General features: G+C 40.0%; 1 protein-coding gene across 1 annotated transcript in view; it reads left to right on the forward strand.

The window, feature by feature from the left end:
- STK32A (serine/threonine kinase 32A) overlaps positions 1–17,445 on the forward strand; it is an 81,143-nt gene that overhangs the window by 16,535 nt on the left and 47,163 nt on the right. The window contains exons 3-4 of the mRNA XM_063296476.1: positions 14,262–14,317; positions 15,707–15,858. Coding sequence (XP_063152546.1) covers positions 14,262–14,317; positions 15,707–15,858 — 208 coding nt within the window. The remainder of the gene's footprint in view (positions 1–14,261; positions 14,318–15,706; positions 15,859–17,445) is intronic.

Consider the following 17,445-nt stretch of genomic DNA (forward strand, 5'->3'; position numbering starts at 1 on the left):
GAAAAATATCATTTAAAATGTTTCATCTGTAACCAACGATTTTATGCCTTGTATGATTTGTTACCCCATAAAGCAATAATTTTCAAGAGTACCCTCCTGTTTAGATATAGGACAGATTTTTTCCAATGGAAATAGCTAACTCTTAAAGATATATTAAGAACCGAGCCACTTTTAACAGTTCTGCTGATAAGTAGCACTCTCACGATGCAGGCAGGTGATTGTTTCCCAATCAGTGGAAGAAGCTGCTTGGTCATGGGTACTCAGTCGAGGAAACTAGTGGAGTAGTAGCTGCAATTGTGTAGTTTCACAAATTCCAAGCACTAAAACATTCTTGATTCTTGACCCTGCTCTTCACATTTTCAGATGATTTTACAACAATCATTCTTTCTCACTTATGTATTCAGTTTGGTCTTTCCTACAATTTTTTTTTTTATTATTGATATCATGATTCCTTCTGCCTCTGCAAACTTTCCTCACTGGACCATCTGCTTGAGCTTTACTGCTAATCCAGAGAGCACAGGCACGGGCATAATTCATTTATATTGGAATTCTGGCCTTTGCCAATAATGGCTCATAATATAGGGCACCGTGATTGTCAAGGATCATTTATTTATTCTGCAGTGTTTCTGCTCAAAATGCAAGTAACTAAACCCAACTTTAATGTGTGAAGGTGATCTCTGGTGAATCTGATAATTCTGCACCTTGGCACCTACAAAAATTCCTCATGTTATTTGTCGCCCAGAGGAACAGGCTGCAGAGTGCCTGTTTTTGAATCCTACAGAATTTTTCATTACTAGCAAGTAGGTATGCAAATTTGTCAGAGTCAAGCCTGCCTCTGACTCGGAAAGTGAAACTCTTTCCGAGTCAGAGGAGGAATTGGAAATTTACCAGGCTGAAACCAGGAAAACGAAACTCCAGGATGAGTCAGCAGCGCGGGAAGAATCCAAGGCACTGATTTGCCAAGACTTGGGGAAAGATTCGAATCCTCCAATCAGTGTGCGCCAATGACGGGCTGAAAAATGCGCGAAGGAAAAGGCAGCCTGACTGGCTGCAGGAGGGTCCAAGCATGCCAAGGATTGGGATAAAAGGCAGCCGCGCAAAGAGCGAGCTGCCGGAGACAACTGATCCTCCAAGCCTGCAGCGTTTTTGGAAGAGTCCTTACCTGCATTGGAGACAGCTTCTGTGGCCGAAGAGGAATCAACGCCTTCACTCTGCTCCGAAGAGGACTTGAATTCCGCCGCTCCCATTGAGGATCCTTTGATCGCTGAGCCCAGCAGCCTCGGCTTTGCTTCCAGTCTTGAAACTCCTTATTTTTCCAAGCGGCTTCGTGCCTTGAAACTCCAGCGCCGCCACGTGCCTTCGGTCCCAGCCAACTGTGCTTCATGTGCTCAGTCGTGTTCAGGCGTTTCACACCTATCTTGTTGAGGATCTGGCATCCAGCCCAGTCCAGGGCTTCCAGCCAAGTCCAGCCTTGTTCCAAGTTCCCAGTCTTGTTTCAAGTCTGCAGTCCAGAGAATCCAGCCTAGTCCAGGGCTTCCAACTGAGTCCAGTCTTGTTCCTCATTTCCAGTTGTGTTCCAGGTCTCCAGTCCAGAGAGTTCAGCCTAATTCAGGGCTCTCAATCAAGTCTAGCCTTGCTTTGGGTTCCAGTCTTGCTTCAAGTCTTCAACCCAGTTCAGAGTCTCTAGTCAAGTCCTGCCTTGTCCCCAACTCCTAGTCCTGCTTCGAGGTTCCAGTTGCTGCTTCAGTCCAGCGCAAGTCTGCAGCTACCCAGTGCTCCAGTGCCAGAGCAGTTCCAGTATTGCTCCAGGTCGAGGACTGTTGTCTTCAGTACCTTGCATTCCAGTCTCATTCAGCTTCCTGTTCCAGTCAGAAGCCCTGTCTGCTGCCTTGTTGTGTTCCAGTAGGGTTAATTTAACCAAGTTTTTGCATATCAAGGACTTATTTATTGTAAATAGTTATTTAATAAATAGTATTTTTGATATTACTCTGCCTGGTTGCATAGCCTGAACAGGACAAAATCCTTCAAAAGAGTTGCTTCAGAATGCTCAGGAGATGGGCAAAAAATCCCCAACGTGGAGTAGTTGTGCATGTATTTGCATGCAGATATAGCCAGCTTCCAAAGCAGCCATGTAAGCCTGGAAAAAGTTCTTGCTGATTTAATGATTCAGAAAGAGGTGCTTCATAAATGCCCTTGTGCATCCCAAAGTACCTCCTTTGAAATTTTGCATAATTGTCATAGCTTGATTCTCTTGTAAGTACCTCTGTTGGATGAGATAAATCTAAATAAGAGAAGTTACCTCATGAGGGATGGTCTAGTATTGTGATAGCCATCTTTTTGTCACAAGTCTGTAGTAAAAAATGTGTCCCTTGCTCTTCTGAGCCTTAAGCATATGGCAGAGAACTCTGAAGAAGAAGGCAAATCTATGTGTTCTAACTCCTCACAAGACCTGTAGCTTCTGTCCCAGACTGCTGCACACTCAATTTATGCCACATGGGATGATCATCTAATATGACCATTTTACTTAGGAAATCCATTTTTGTTAGTAATATTAGTGGCAATCTGTGGCTCATTTATTTTCGACATGTCCTTTTCAAACATTTGATTTCATACCATTACTTTTTTTTTTGTACCCATTTATACAGTAGTTGGAAAAACAGGAGCACAAAAAGAGGGACACAGAGTACCATGTTAGTTGTCAACCTTTTTATATATTATTGACAAGCCCTGCTGCTTTTTGCTACTATTAGTGCAACCAATATACATGTTGTCAGACTCTAGTAGCCCAAAATATAGTGCTAATGGATGTTTCCATTCAAGTTTCCTGTGGGATTTTCCAACACCTTTCTTCAATGTCTTGGGATAGCAAGTCACCCTCAGAAAGCATTTATCCTTTATGTCATTCCTGGTGATAAGATTACAATATCAAGAGATCCATTATTTATGTTGCTTAGAGCAATGTATCAAAGGTACATCTCTTCTGGAGAGGGAAGCTGACAAAGGAGAGTCCCTTTTGGGAGATGGGCGGTGATAAATTTGATTAATAAATAATAAAATAAAAAGGAGAAGCTTTCTTGGAGATTTTAGAATTTAATGATGGAACTTTGTTAACTCTAGCATTATAATTTGGTTTCCAACCAGTTTTAATTATCAACTTTTCAGGAATACTGCCTGCCTCTATGCTAGGAGGTAGTTATTGTAGATATTAGGCCAATTCTTGGAGGGAATGTTCAAATTCCTGCTTAATCACAAGCTCGCTGAGCAATTTAGATTCATCCCCATCAAAGTTATTGCCAAGCAAAATAAGATACATTCTGTGTTTGTCTCATAATCCCTTAAATGGTATGTAAGATACCATTTAAAAAATATTTAACTTGTTTGGACAGCCTATATTCTTCGTCAATTTAATTTTTATAGCGTCTGAGAGAAAGTGACTTGCTCAAGACCATTCAAATTGTTTCTTGGCTGGATTAGTGTCTGAAGATGGATTGGAAGTAGTCAGAGCTCCAGATATCTACTGAAGTGAACTTCACTGATGGTTTTAGTTGCATTACTTCCTACCAGCTTTTATTAAGAAAAAATGGGATGCTGCCATGTGCTTTCAATTCTAAACTTTTACACAAAGAGTGTAGATAAATGTCCACTGATTGCATATTACTTTTTCAACCTTGCCAATTTCTCAAGGAGTGCAGGACAGAACCCTGGGTGTCCTCCAGAAAGGTAGGCTTCAGCTTTCAATGGGCTTGCTGGCTTTGGGGGGTAGAAATCAGTGCATCTACAGGATTTCCAGGATTCCAGGATTTGGGAAAGATTCTCACAATTATGGGAGGAAGATTAGACTGACACATGTCTTGAGATAATTCTTCAAAATATAATGGAAAGATCTGAAAAATCACTGGAAAGGAGAAATAATTCGTTCTCATTTTTAAATTCTAAGTAACAAGAAATTTGAATAAAAGTAAATAGTCTCAGGCCATCTTTAGACTAATGTAGAAATACTTCTTTAATGGATTAAATTATTTCCATGCTAACTGCTTATCTCTAAGTAGCCCTTCACAGATTCAGCACAACATAAATAGGTGGGGATACTGTATATAGCTGATGTTCATTTTGAGAAGTCCAGACTCTTCCACTTTATCAGGAGCCCTCAAAGCACTTCAGATTTTTGTCTCCCTGGATAATAGTGATTATACACTTGCTCACATTGCCAATTTCTTTGGGGTTGAAAGTAATAAAAGATTATTTGGAATGCGACACACATTCTATTCATTGGCCTTTATAATCAAGGAATGGCAATTAAGATGGAAGTCTGTGATTCTAATTACTTGCCAAAAGTAATTTATCTCAGTATTGGCAAGTCAAGCTTCTTTTTCCCCCCAGTTTAAACATTTTTGTTTTCTTGTTAATTGAACCCAGCAATAATTAGGGTGACGATATGTTTAAAGAAGCAATTACCTGATTCCCAGATTAATTAAAGTTCCACTTCAGTAAAATACTAAACATTTTCATTAGAAGGGTGCATTTCACCATCTGCATAGCATTTTGGAATTGCGATAAGAGGTTTGCAACTGAGTTACAGTTATGTCTGGAAAGTCAGTTCTGTAATTATTGGCTCTAGGAACAAACAGCTGCTGAGATAGTGAGCTCTAGATGGTGTGGCGTGGGAGTGTCTAGGAGTCTCACAAAAGGAAGGGGAGGCTAGGGCAACAGGCAAAGGGGAGAGAATATATTTGCTCATGGAGGCATTTCTGGACAGAGGAGCCATCAAGCCTGAGAACTAGGAGCTGTCATGGGATAACTGAACTCCAAGTGATTAGAACTTCAAGCCACAGCCCCCCAAGCTTCAGGTGCCTTCCTCTTTCTGCCACAATGATAACTTGCTAAAGGCTGGAGTTGTGTGCATGCCAGGCATCAGTGCCCCTTACAGGAGGTAAAAGCTAAGGCAGGAGTTATTGTTGTTCTTAGCATTTGTCCTGCTTAGTTGCATGGTCCTCTTCTTTTGGGTTGTGTTCACCTAGCTCTTAGGGCAAAGCTTATCAGTGCATGATGCAACGAGGGATCTTGTTTTTCAGCTGGTTTGTTGCAGAGCTGAACACTGATGAAGTGAAGAGCAAATGACTGGTCCAAGGTCACCCAACTGGCTTCCATTCTTAATGGAGGAATAGAACTTGGGTCTCCCCACTCCTAGTCCAACACCTTAACCACTATACCACCCAGGCTCTTTAGAGGCTAGGGCAGGAGTACGGAACTATTTCAGCCCATGGGTTGCTTTCCCTCATGAGGAGTCTTCCAAGAGCTGCATGTCTGTGGTGAATAGTACCAAAACTCAAAGAGTTCAAGGAATCCCCACTGAGACACACATCCCTCCATTCATCAAGGCATATATTTTTCATTTACAGTAAATTCATCTGTTTGGCCAGGCTCACCTACTTCACATACAGTGGTACATCAGTTGATGATGTCTGCTATCACATACAATCATTCATCTGAATAATTGTCTTCTCCATTCATGTGTAGCCATACACATCCTTGTTGGATACCTTGAAAGCTCCTTTCAAGATTTGAGGTGGTATTGGGTGGTGCTCTTGAAATTATTTTACATTGCATAATGTATTTTTCGACACAGCACTAATTGAAATCTTTCTCCCTTTATAGTCTTGCTTCCCCCACTTGTCTGCTCAGGTGTTTGGCAAAAACTACTGAGCAACTGGAGAAACAGAGGGTTCAGGGCCAAAGGGAGGCACATAAGAAAAGAGGCACATGGGGTGGAGATCTTCCAACTTGATATAGAGTGATTTTTAATTAGATGCATAGTCAGGGCCAGGATTATTATTCCTGTATTTCAAATGAGGTTGACAGACTTTGCCTAAGATCTCCAAAGGTTTGTTTATGACCTTGTCCTGCCCCTTATAAAAAATTTCAGTTCTTGGGTGGCATTTTCCCTCTTGTTTGTTTTGTTCAATTTCATATACTTGATGAAGCAACTTTTTACATATGCTTTTATTTTTGATTAACTTATTCCATTAGCAGTGTTGTTATAGGAAATATCTGCTGGGGAATCCTGCATGTTAATATTCATAGTTTGATAAAAGATTACATTTCAGGGACTTTGCCTAAAGCTTCTTTGACTTGTAATAATATCCCAATAATTATAAAGGTAAAGCCTACCAAACACACACACGAGTTTATATCCTATGGATCAAGCTTATTGCATTCCTTTCTAGCTTAGATTTTCACAGTGCTTAGAAGCAGCACTTTTTTTGTTCAGAAAAGATATAATGATAATTAGAATCAAATTTGCATTGCATATTTTCTCCCTCTTGTGTATGTTTTTTAGAAAGGCTTGATGCCCAACAGCTGACACTTCCAGGCCTACTTCCCACCTAGTAGCCATGGTCTTCATGAAATTCCAAAATGTGCCTACTTTTCAAAAAAGGTCTATAGAGTTAGCAAATCTCTTGGTCAATCTAGTCCTAGAAATACCTGGATTTCAAAATTTTGTTCACACACACACACACACACACACACACACACACCTTATGTAGAACAATATTACCATTTACCAAGGGGCATTAGGGTACTGTGTCTTCCTTCCTACACAAACCTTTCCTCAAGCCCAGTGTATAGCTTAGATAACAGTAATTCAGAAATCTAGAACATATTCCAAAAATATCCAATGTCACAACTATTGAAAATGACCATTGTTTTCTTTTAAACAGTTATCTCTAGGGGTTTTGTGTACAGGTAGGAAAACAATGATGGCATTATTTTTCCACAGTATTTACTCAGAGAAGGCACAGCTGCTGATTATGGAAAGTTTAAAAATGTAAGTTGTTTGCTGTAACATACTAGTTCAGTCCCCTAATTTGCTGGGATTAAGCAAGGTTGTCTTTCATCCAGGTTTACACAATATCTTGTCTTGATGGAATTTGCTAGAATTGCTAATGATAATATGAAGTTAAGTTCTTCGTACTTGGTTTTATTTCAGGTACTGTAGTATAATTCTTAATGCATAATCAAATCTGTTCTTCCTCTAAATGCCATTGAAACTGATCACAGTGAAGAATTTGAACTATACTACTTTATATTGCAACAGAATATTTCTTCATAGAAAAAGGATTCCTTCACATAGAAAACTTCAAAGGAAGAAGGGTTGGAATCTTTCTCCTTAATATGTAGAGATTTTTTTAAAAAAACAATTCTTTTCATTTTTTAAAATTCCAAATTAAAATTACCTGCAATGATACAGCCTAAATATTATTTCACTGTGAGCAAATTATTCAGTCCTCTAACTTCTTAGCTATAACATTGACTGTAACTTGAAAAAGCTAAACAGGCTCAGTTTTGGTTAGTACTTGGATGGGAAATTACCAGAAAATCTCAGAGTAGTAGACTAGGCTGGAAAGTGAAAAAAAAATCTGGAAGAAGGCACTTTCAATATCCTGTACATAGGATTATTTTTTGTTTTTTGTTTTGTGTTTATAGCATGATAGGAGATACTTGTAAGGCTGCAATTATTTTTTTTTATTGGCAGATGTGGAGGCTTAGTTCTGCTCTTTGGAAGTAAAATACTTTTCTGATTCTGATAGCACACAGAGGCAGGATTACTTGCTTGTTTTGTAAACATTGCCCATCTTGATGCAATCTTCCTGAGCAATGCAGAAACTGACACTCATGATGACTACTGTAGGTCAACAAAGAGATGGGTGAATGTGGAAAATAATTAAATGCCACTGTTCCCATAGTAAAATGGGAGCTATAACTGGTAGTGGCTGATTCAGAATCTTTTGTGGAAAGGAAACAATTTGGCTAGCCAAACTGGTGGTGAAAGGTCCCCTGTGCAAGTACTGAGTCATGTCTGACCCTTTCACAATGTTTTCTTGGCAGACTATAGCGGGGTGGTTTGCCATTGCCTTCCCCAGTTGTTACCTTCCCCAGCAAGCTGGGTACTCATTTTACCGACATTGGAAGGATGGGAGACTGAGTCGACCTGAGCCAGCTACCCGAGAATCCAGCTTCTGCTGGGATCAACTCGGCTCATGGAGAGAGTTTCGGTTGCAATACTGCCGCCTACCACTCTGCGCCACATGGGGCCTTAGTAAAGTTAGGCCTATCCTAACCTAGGTAGGGAATGTGTCACTAAGGTTGGCATGACTTATAGGATCTTGGATAATTCCAAGCAGTCAACTTGTCTGAACTGAAGTAATCTCTGCTAGCATTTTACCGTTTCTCAAACGGTTCCAGGGCTGTGGTGGTGGAGGGAGGAAGCAACAGGGAAAGCAAGGTATAGTCTAAGGCCAGTATTTCAAGGGATATCCATTCTGACATGCCATTCTTCAGAACCAGGGTCTGGATCTGGGTTCCCTTGTTCCACAGCTTCTGATTCCTCGAAGCTGATGGATCTGCCTTCTTCTCTGTGCCAGAGTCCTGGCTGTTGGCTGCAACTAAGTAACTTTCCAGGTTACTGAAAACCACAGAGAAAGAAATTGAGTTTTTTTTCCCATGTTGTTAACTAGCTTTTTGTTTGTAATATGGATGTGTAGTGATTACAGAGTGGCTGTGAGGCACCAGTGTCTTTGCATTAGCATTCTCTTATGACTTGGAGCTTGCTTCTCAAAACCCATTTCCCAGTTTTATCCAACCAATGTGGTGTGACTACAATTCCCAGAATCGCCAGCCAGTGTGGAGGTCACACAGCTGGGAAGACTGCTCTGTGCAAACCATAATTGACTTTCTACATGCAGATGTTTTGTTTGTGATGTGAGAAAGGATTTAAACTGCATTGTACAATTGGCATTGTCATGCCGCAGTTCAATGTTACTTTAATCCTTGGCCTACTGTCTTTTTTGGGAGCTGTTTAAAGACCTCTTCAGTTTCTCCTGTTGCCATCCTGGGCAAAAAGTGGGTGAGATGCCTGGTTTGCTCAGCTTCTTAATTGGTGGGTGGATGTGACATGTAAGCGCTGAAATTTCAGGCTGTCACTTGGGCAGTACCTGACAGTTCTGAGGTCATGGTAATTAAGGGCAACATGTTGATTTAGTCCTTTTAATCAGCCTCCTAATGAAATTTAAGTGCTGTTTAGCGTATGCCTAATATGAGGAGTGGGCTGCTCTCATGATATTTTTTTGCTAAAAGTCTGTGTTGTTGTTTATTCGTTCAGTCGCTTCCGACTCTTCGTGACTCCATGGACCAGCCCACACCAGAGCTTCCTGTCGGTCATCAACACCCCCAGCTCCCCCAGGGACGAGTCTGTCACCTCTAGAATATCATCCATCCATCTTGCCCTTGGTCGGCCCCTCTTCCTTTTGCCTTCCACTTTCCCTACCATCAGCATCTTCTCCAGGGTGTCCTGTCTTCTCATTATGTGGCCAAAGTATTTCAGTTTTGCCTTTAATATCATTCCCTCAAGTGAGCAGTCTGGCTTGATTTCTTGGAGGATGGACTGGTTTGATCTTCTTGCAGTCCAAGGCACTCTCAGAATTTTCCTCCAACACCACAGTTCAAAAGCATCGATCTTCCTTCTCTCAGCCTTCCTTATGGTCCAGCTCTCGCAGCCATATGTTACTACTGGGAATACCATTGCTTTAACTATGCGGACCTTTCCTGTCAATGTGATGTCTCTGCTCTTAACTATTTTATCGAGATTTGTCATTGCTCTTCTTCCAAGGATTAAGCGTCTTCTGATTTCCTGACTGCAGTCAGCATCTGCAGTAATCTTTGCACCTAGAAATACAAAGTCTTTCACTGCCTCTATGTTTTCTCCCTGTATTTGCCAGTTATCAATCAAGCTGGTTGCCATAATCTTGGTTTTTTTAAGGTTTAGCTGCAAGCCAGCTTTTGCTCTTTCTTCTTTCACCTTCATCATAAGGCTCCTCAGTTCCTCTTGGCTTTCAGCCATCAAAGTGGTATCATCTGCATATCTGAGATTGTTAATCTGTCTTCCAGTGATTTTAACTCCAGCCTTGGATTCCTCAAGCCCAGCATGTCGCATGATGTGTTCTGCGTACAAGTTGAATAGGTAGGGTGAGAGTATACAACCCTGCCATACTCCTTTCCCAATCTTAAACCAGTCCATTGTTCTGTGATCTGTTGTCATGTTCCCCGTTGCAAGGCATATGTGCATCACAACGGGGAGCATGCACATTAGGTAAGAGGAAGGGATAAGCATAATCCCTTAATCACTCACATATCCCTCAAGCACCCATATCCATAAGGGAATCACCAACATAATAAAAACGCTCCTCAGACGAGACTTGGCACCCATCAAAAGATAGGGGGAACGCCTTTCCATTTCCCCAGGGGATGCACTCACATATCCCTCGGGCCCCTATGTCCATAGAGGAATCACCAACATAATGGGAGCACCCATCAGACCGGACTTGACACCCATCGAAAGATCGGGGAAACGCCTTCCCATTTCCCCAGGGGACGCACCTGCTCCAGACGAAGGCAGGGAGACAAAGGAGAATGCCGGGGATCACCGGAATCGCCCATCAGCTGATGCGTCGCAGTCCCAAGCACCCATCCGGTCATGGCTCGAGGGTGGAGAAGCACAACGTCCGCCAACAGAGTATAAACAAGACACCCTGACAACACATAAGGATTCCCGTCTTTTTCCTTGCATGCACTCCGTTCTAATAAAGCCAGAAATCCTTAGACCCTCTAAGTGAGTCTGTGTTTTATTTAGAGCGTGGCTGCCCTGACATCTGTTCTTACCATTGCTACTTGGTCATTATACAGATTCCTCAGGAGGCAGACAAGATGATTTGGTATCCCCATATCGCTAAGGACTTGCCACAATTTGTTATGGTCCACTGCCCAATTTCCCTCTGATTGAAAGGCCTTGAATTAATATGAGCAGAATTCAAAGTTGGTGATTTAAGAAATTGTACCTGATGCCATAGGGCTAAATCTTCCAGGGCATGAAAAACCTTTGGGATACAGAAATACCATGTTCTCCTCAGGAGGACTCTTTGAGAGAATGAGAATTAACCATGCCTTAGAAAGAACAGCTGTGGGTTCAGGAAGCCAAGATCCAGTTCTGACTATCATAAAGTAGCAGGTCCTCACCTAACAGACACAGGTCGCTTGTGGATTCAGGTTTAAAGGCTCAGAGCATTTCTAAAAAAAAACAAAACCCAGACATGTCTCCTGAGCTGTTTTTTCTTCTTTTTTTCTTTTTTGGGTGTCTTTGAGTCAGTCTTGACTCCTGGTGACTGCTTGCGCTGGTCCCTGCAGTTTTCTTGGCAAGATTTCAGATGTGGTTTGCCATTGCCTGCTTTTTAGGGCTGGGAGAGAGGGTGATGGCTCCAAGGTGACCCAGCTGGCTTTGTGCCTAAGGTAGGACTAGAACTCACGGTCTCCTGGTTTCTAGTCTGATGCCTTAACACAATACACCAAACTGGTTCCTGAGCTGTACTTGCAAGTAGAAGTTTCTTCTGAATTGCTAAATCCTGGCAGATGGAACACTGATGAAATCCCAGGTGCTATGTTTTGTTCAAAGCTTCAATATGTTTTTTAAAATAAAATTTTATTAAGTTTCAAGACAAAGATAAAAGTTACGAAAACACAAAAAACTACCAAAAAAAAGAAAAAGAAACTAAAAAGTTGTGAAAACACAAGAGAATTTTTTTTTCAACATTACAAAAAGATGTGGCTTCTGACTCTTAACAGCAAGGATATACAAAAATTTCCATAATCTCTTACTCTATATTAAACCAAAACCACATTATTTCTATAAGTCATTTCACTTTACCACATAATAAAAATCACTAAGTACAGTTACTCCTCCCACTTAATATTAAAAAAAATTCATATAGACCTCCTAAACATCTTTCTCCCCCCCCCAAAAGATAACACGTATTTAATTATTCCCTTCCTACTACTATTCTATACATTTCTGTCTACTACAATAAAAATCAAACTGAAAAGCACATAAATTGTCTGCCATTATATTTCATAGTTAACATCAGTCAAACCCTTAAAGCAAACCAGATAGACATCCTTTAACCTTTATCCCACTTCAAAATAAACAGGAGCATTTACATATCCCCACAATGTACACAGAGCTTTTCTCTTGGAAAAATAAAACAGCCCAAATTCCAGCTTCTCAAAAAACCTCCCATGCATAATGACCCCTTCTTTTTCATGGCATTCCACCAGGAAGTCAGTTTCACTTATTGCTTGCAGTTCTCTCTCTCCCTTAAATTTCTCTAATTCCACTATCCAATCTTCATCCAGCATCTCAATAGAAATCCCAATCTCCCTCTTAGAAGAAACGTTTCTATCACTGTTGAATTCCTCAGTTTCATCCACCTGATGGCACATTTTAGATCCCATATTTTCCATGATGTCCTGAATATCTTGTATAAAAGCTTGGCAGAAGTCAGAAGAAATCTGTTTAAAATCTTCCATGTCTCATGCAGTAGATGATGGCGCCCCCTAGGAGCTTAACCAGCAAAAGTCAAAGATATGGAAAAGTTCTGAAATGTATTTACAGTACACAAGCGAAAGTCAGATAAGCAGACAGTTCTCAAGGGAAAGTAGAAACAGAAAGCTGAAGATTCAACTCAGCTGATTCAACATGTAGTAAAATGCTAATATCTTCAAATTTAATACAAAAATAACAGGAGGACAAATGTTACTCTCTATCCTCCTTTATATTTGGAAGGAAAATGAAGTTTAAACTTAAAAGAGAATTTTTTGAAAAGTAATCCCAAAAATAACGATAATCACCAAGACAGCCAGCTTCTCCTCGCTGTAGAAAGTCTCTCTTAGGGTATGCGTACTTAAAATATATATATATAAATTGGTGGTTTAGAAATGGGGTGGCTGGTCTTAGTCTCCCTTTAAGGCTACAGTGCAGCTTGGAAAATGATGACTGCCCTGCCTCCCAGCTAAAAGCTCTTATGAGTCAAATGCAAAACACTGTTTGTGATCTTTCTACAAGCAGCCGTCTGGAGGACAGATGGGATGATTCCAAGTATTCTCCTTGATCCAGAGAACATTTCTGGGCTTCAGGAAAACCTGCCTGAGCCCCAAAAAAGTTGCTGCATTGTCAGCTTCACCCGTTTAGGCCACGGGCACAGCTGTTCAGTCCTCCATTTCCCCACCGGAAGCCTTGTTCAAAGCTTCAATTCAAAACAACCAGCAGTAGATACAATCACTATATTCCGGCTAATTCTCCCAAATCTTGGCTGCAAAAGTGCAGTTGAACCACTAGAGAGCATAAAAAAGATACAGAAAACGTTAACCTTTTGCTGCCATCTAGCGATCATAGAGATTGCTGCAGCCCACAACTGGTCATCCTAGTTTAACACATTGTGCTTGGTCATTATTTGCTTAACCATATTTTTTTTTCCCAATGAATCATAACTAATCCTTTGTGGAGAGAATGGCTATCAGAAGGAAGCTGGACATTCCTGGAAAGTGACAACATGTACCTCTGTGGAACATAATAGGCTATGACTCCCTGATATTATGAATTATATAATTAGCTCTGTGAATTTGGAGCAGGGGATGATTTTGTCAATGAATCTGGTGTATAGTTTAACTCCTTTGGCTCATAGGCAACATTATAACCACATATTATGCTGCATCACAATGTGACTTGTTTGGTTTTAGTGCAGTGTGTTATGGGACACAGACAGTATGGCTTGTAAACCATGATTTTGGCTTAGTGTAGCATTTGAAACCTGCTAATTATGACTGGCTCAAAAAAGCACTACAAGTAAGATCACCCTTGTCACAACAGGGTGTATTCCCTAGAAGTTTTTGACATAATAAACGTGTTAGTCCCTAAGATGCCTCAAGGCTCTTTGTTGTTTTACTGCAATGGACTACTATTGCGAACCCTTCATGGTTTGCATCATTTCATAGTTTGCATCATTTCAGCTGATCAAAGCTGGTTTCAGAGAAGATAAATAATATCTGTGTTTATCTATAATTTAGAGAGTATCTCATCCTTTTTGAGGTGGAGTGGAAAAGCAGTTAAACATAAGAAAAGGTTTTATAGTTAATAAGGCCATAATTTAAATATTAATGAGAGAGGATTAGGTGAGCACTTAATTCACAGTACAGCTACCGTTATGAAATAACAGGATAATAATATTGTTTCCAACAAATTGTAGGAGCAAATAGCTAAGCTTTAGCAATGATGGCTAACATAAGGGAACCTGTGAAATAGTAATTTAAAAGTTAGTAATTTTAATATTAAATTGCTGGGCTTTTATTTATTATTTATATCTTATTCTTTTTTATAGTTACCTTTGATCATTTCGAAATTCTGAGAGCCATTGGGAAAGGCAGCTTTGGGAAGGTATGTTTTTGCAAACTATATCCTTTGTAACTGTCTAAAGAAATAGTTTCTTCTTAAAAATTAGGTGCTTACCAAATAAGCATATAGTATTTATCAGGAGTTGCATGCTGAATCTTAATCTCCTAAAGAGCTAAGAACTGGAGCCTTGTTCCTTGTATGCCTAAAATCTTCAAATAGTATTACAGGATATTAAATTGTTCATATTGATAAACCTGAACTTCTGAATTTATTTATAAAGATCTAGTAAATACGGAGCTTACACTAGAGCAAATCAGGACATGCTGGCATTCTGCCTCATTTTCTTCTTCTAATTCCCATCATGTTGTTTTCGTACAGGGTTTATATAAAGAAATTCTTCACTCTTGAGTCTGTTTTCGGCCACTGTATTAGATGTGAGCAGTCATGAATCTCTTGGCTTGTAATGTTCTGAGTAAATGTATCAGACACTATCTGCAGGACACATCTAAGTCAGTAATGTGACCGGCTGTGGATTTCATCACAGGATGGATCCCTGACCATATCTCCTACGTAGTCTCAGGTTGGGAAAGAAAGAAAGAGGGTGAATATCATTGATGCACATCAGAAATGCAGCAGTTTGATCTCCTCCATGGAAAAAGGAAACTTTATTCTATTCTGCCAGTAACGGAGCCAAGGATTGTTGCTGCATTTAAGATAAAAAGTTGCCCAGTCCTGCTCTGTATTTTCACTAAAGCACAGCTGGTGGGTTTGTGTCGTATTAATCTTGAGATTAAGGCACTTGGGTTTTCATTTGCTCTCCATTTATGTCAAAACTGACTCATGAAAAATGACAGGGCACCCTGCCCCAAATGATAAATACGCACCATATGCCGTGTCAAGGACAAGTGGTTACGCAATGGTGAAGCCTAAGAAACAGAGAAGTTAAGTAAGTTAAGTTAAGCAAAGGCTCTGACTACATCTGGGTTAATTCAGTTGGGGAACAGATTAATAATTAGAAGAACATATTTTAAACAAAGGAATATTTTCACCTTATTCCTATGCACCATATTTCCCATGCAAAGTATGAGTTTAGGTGTTGGCTGTTTTCATTAGTGGACTTGATGGAAATATTAGCTTATGAGAACATAAGCAGTGCCCTGCTGGATTGGACCCCTGGCCCATCTAGTCCAGCCATCGGTTCTCACAGTGGCCAACCAACTGCAGAAGAAAGCCCACTAGTCTCCCAGCAGATGGTCTTCAGAGGCAGTTACACTTCTTATTCCTAGGAACAGAAACTAGGGAAATGAAGCTACAGCACTGAAATGAAGCTTTTACTGAAGATAGGTTATAGAAGAATCTGCACTGCTGTTGCCTAAATTTATCCTACACATTCCATTTTATGGAACACAGTATCTTGCTTTATTCTTTTAGGTATGCATTGTCCAGAAGAACGATACTAAGAAAATGTATGCAATGAAGTACATGAATAAACAAAAATGTGTGGAACGGAATGAAGTGAGAAATGTCTTCAAGGAGTTACAGATCATGCAGGGATTGGAACATCCTTTCCTTGTGAACTTGTGGTAAGTAACACATTCCTTGAGAGCATGTGCCTATCCGAGTACTGTAGCTCCCATTATTTTTCTGAGATTATGTTGCCTTGGCTTATCTGTAAGCCTAGTTCTGTTTGTTTCTTATAACTACATGGCTATCATTGATCCCTGCTGTCCTTCAGTGTTTATTGGTTTACGTTTTTTGTTCATATAACCCAGTCTTCTGAGCAGGCTGTGAGAAAAACAAGAGATTCATTCCATAGCTACCTGTGGTTCAGACTAATACTTTAGGCAGGACCTGGATAAATAGAGCCTCCCTTCATCTCCTTTTATTATTAAGTTCTTGCTAACCTCAGGTTGCAAAGAGCTATGTATTTGATTTGTTGTTGTTGTTGTCGTTGTTCAAAAGAAGGAATTGTAATGTTTTCTCCAATTGTGCTACATCTATCAAGGGCGCTTTTTGGATAGAATAATAAATGTAACAGAAGCCCTTGATTAGACAAAGGGATGGTCCAGTATTGAAATCAACCCCCTGCCCAGTGAAAATTAGCACATTTGAGCAGAAAGCATAGTTAGAATTTTAGTTCAGCTTGTTGGTTTTCCATGCTGATGTGGGTAGACTAAGCAAACTTCAATACTGAATTGATAATTTTTATGAACTCATATATTATCACAGTCATTAATAATACAGTAGAACTAATCATTATCCTGATTGCTGTGTATACTTTTAAATCTATTTATGATTAATACTGACCATTCTATGATGATAATATTTGGCATTGTATATCACCTGGAGAGGATTCCAATCTTCAGAATGACAAAGAAATACTTAAAATTGAAAGTATTAAACAATTTTAAAGGTATTAACTGTTTTTCAGGTACTGAGAGTTGTGAATTCTTTAAAAGTTAAAATTGAGAGAAGAAAAATCTTCACTCTGTTGAATGTTCCAGGAAATCAGTCATGATTTTAATGGGCTTCTCTCCTTCTCTGGCAAACTAACCACCTTTTGTTATTGGGCCCAACATGCTTGTTTCAGAGGCTTTCTGTGCTGTGTTTCATGCCTTTCAACAGCTGTATAAGAAGAGTGACTATTATATGTCAAACATCAGTGAATAATGTGGAATTTTCAAAATTAACGAATTCATTATTGTATAAGCTTTTGCAGAGTCTATTTCATTAACTGCTGGGAGACATTAAACTTATTTTTACCACATGTCATCATGGTTATCTGTTACTCTACCTAGATTGCAGATAAGATTGTCTAAATTCACCTACTGAATGAGTTTGTCCCAGGGACTTCAGAATTGCAATCCACTGCATTCCATTTTGGGATACAGGAATGATGGAGAATTTTTTTTTTAAATTGCTGAAAACTGTACAGGTTAGCCTATAGCATTTTTCTGCCTTATATAAAAAGGCAGAAAACCTCACTAACCTCACCTCACCCCAACCCTTATGGCTCATCCACACAGCCTGCTTACTGTGGCAGAAAGACACATCACTGTTTGCTGAGGACATGTCCTCACAGTAGAGCCTTCATCTAAGGCTCATATCCATCACAGTAGAGCTTCGAATACAGGCTGAAACCTGTCCAAGGTGTTCCAGCATGAGAGTAG

The sequence above is a fragment of the Candoia aspera genome, chromosome 2, assembly GCF_035149785.1.
Source record: "Candoia aspera isolate rCanAsp1 chromosome 2, rCanAsp1.hap2, whole genome shotgun sequence".
Taxonomy (NCBI): Eukaryota; Metazoa; Chordata; class Lepidosauria; order Squamata; family Boidae; genus Candoia; species Candoia aspera.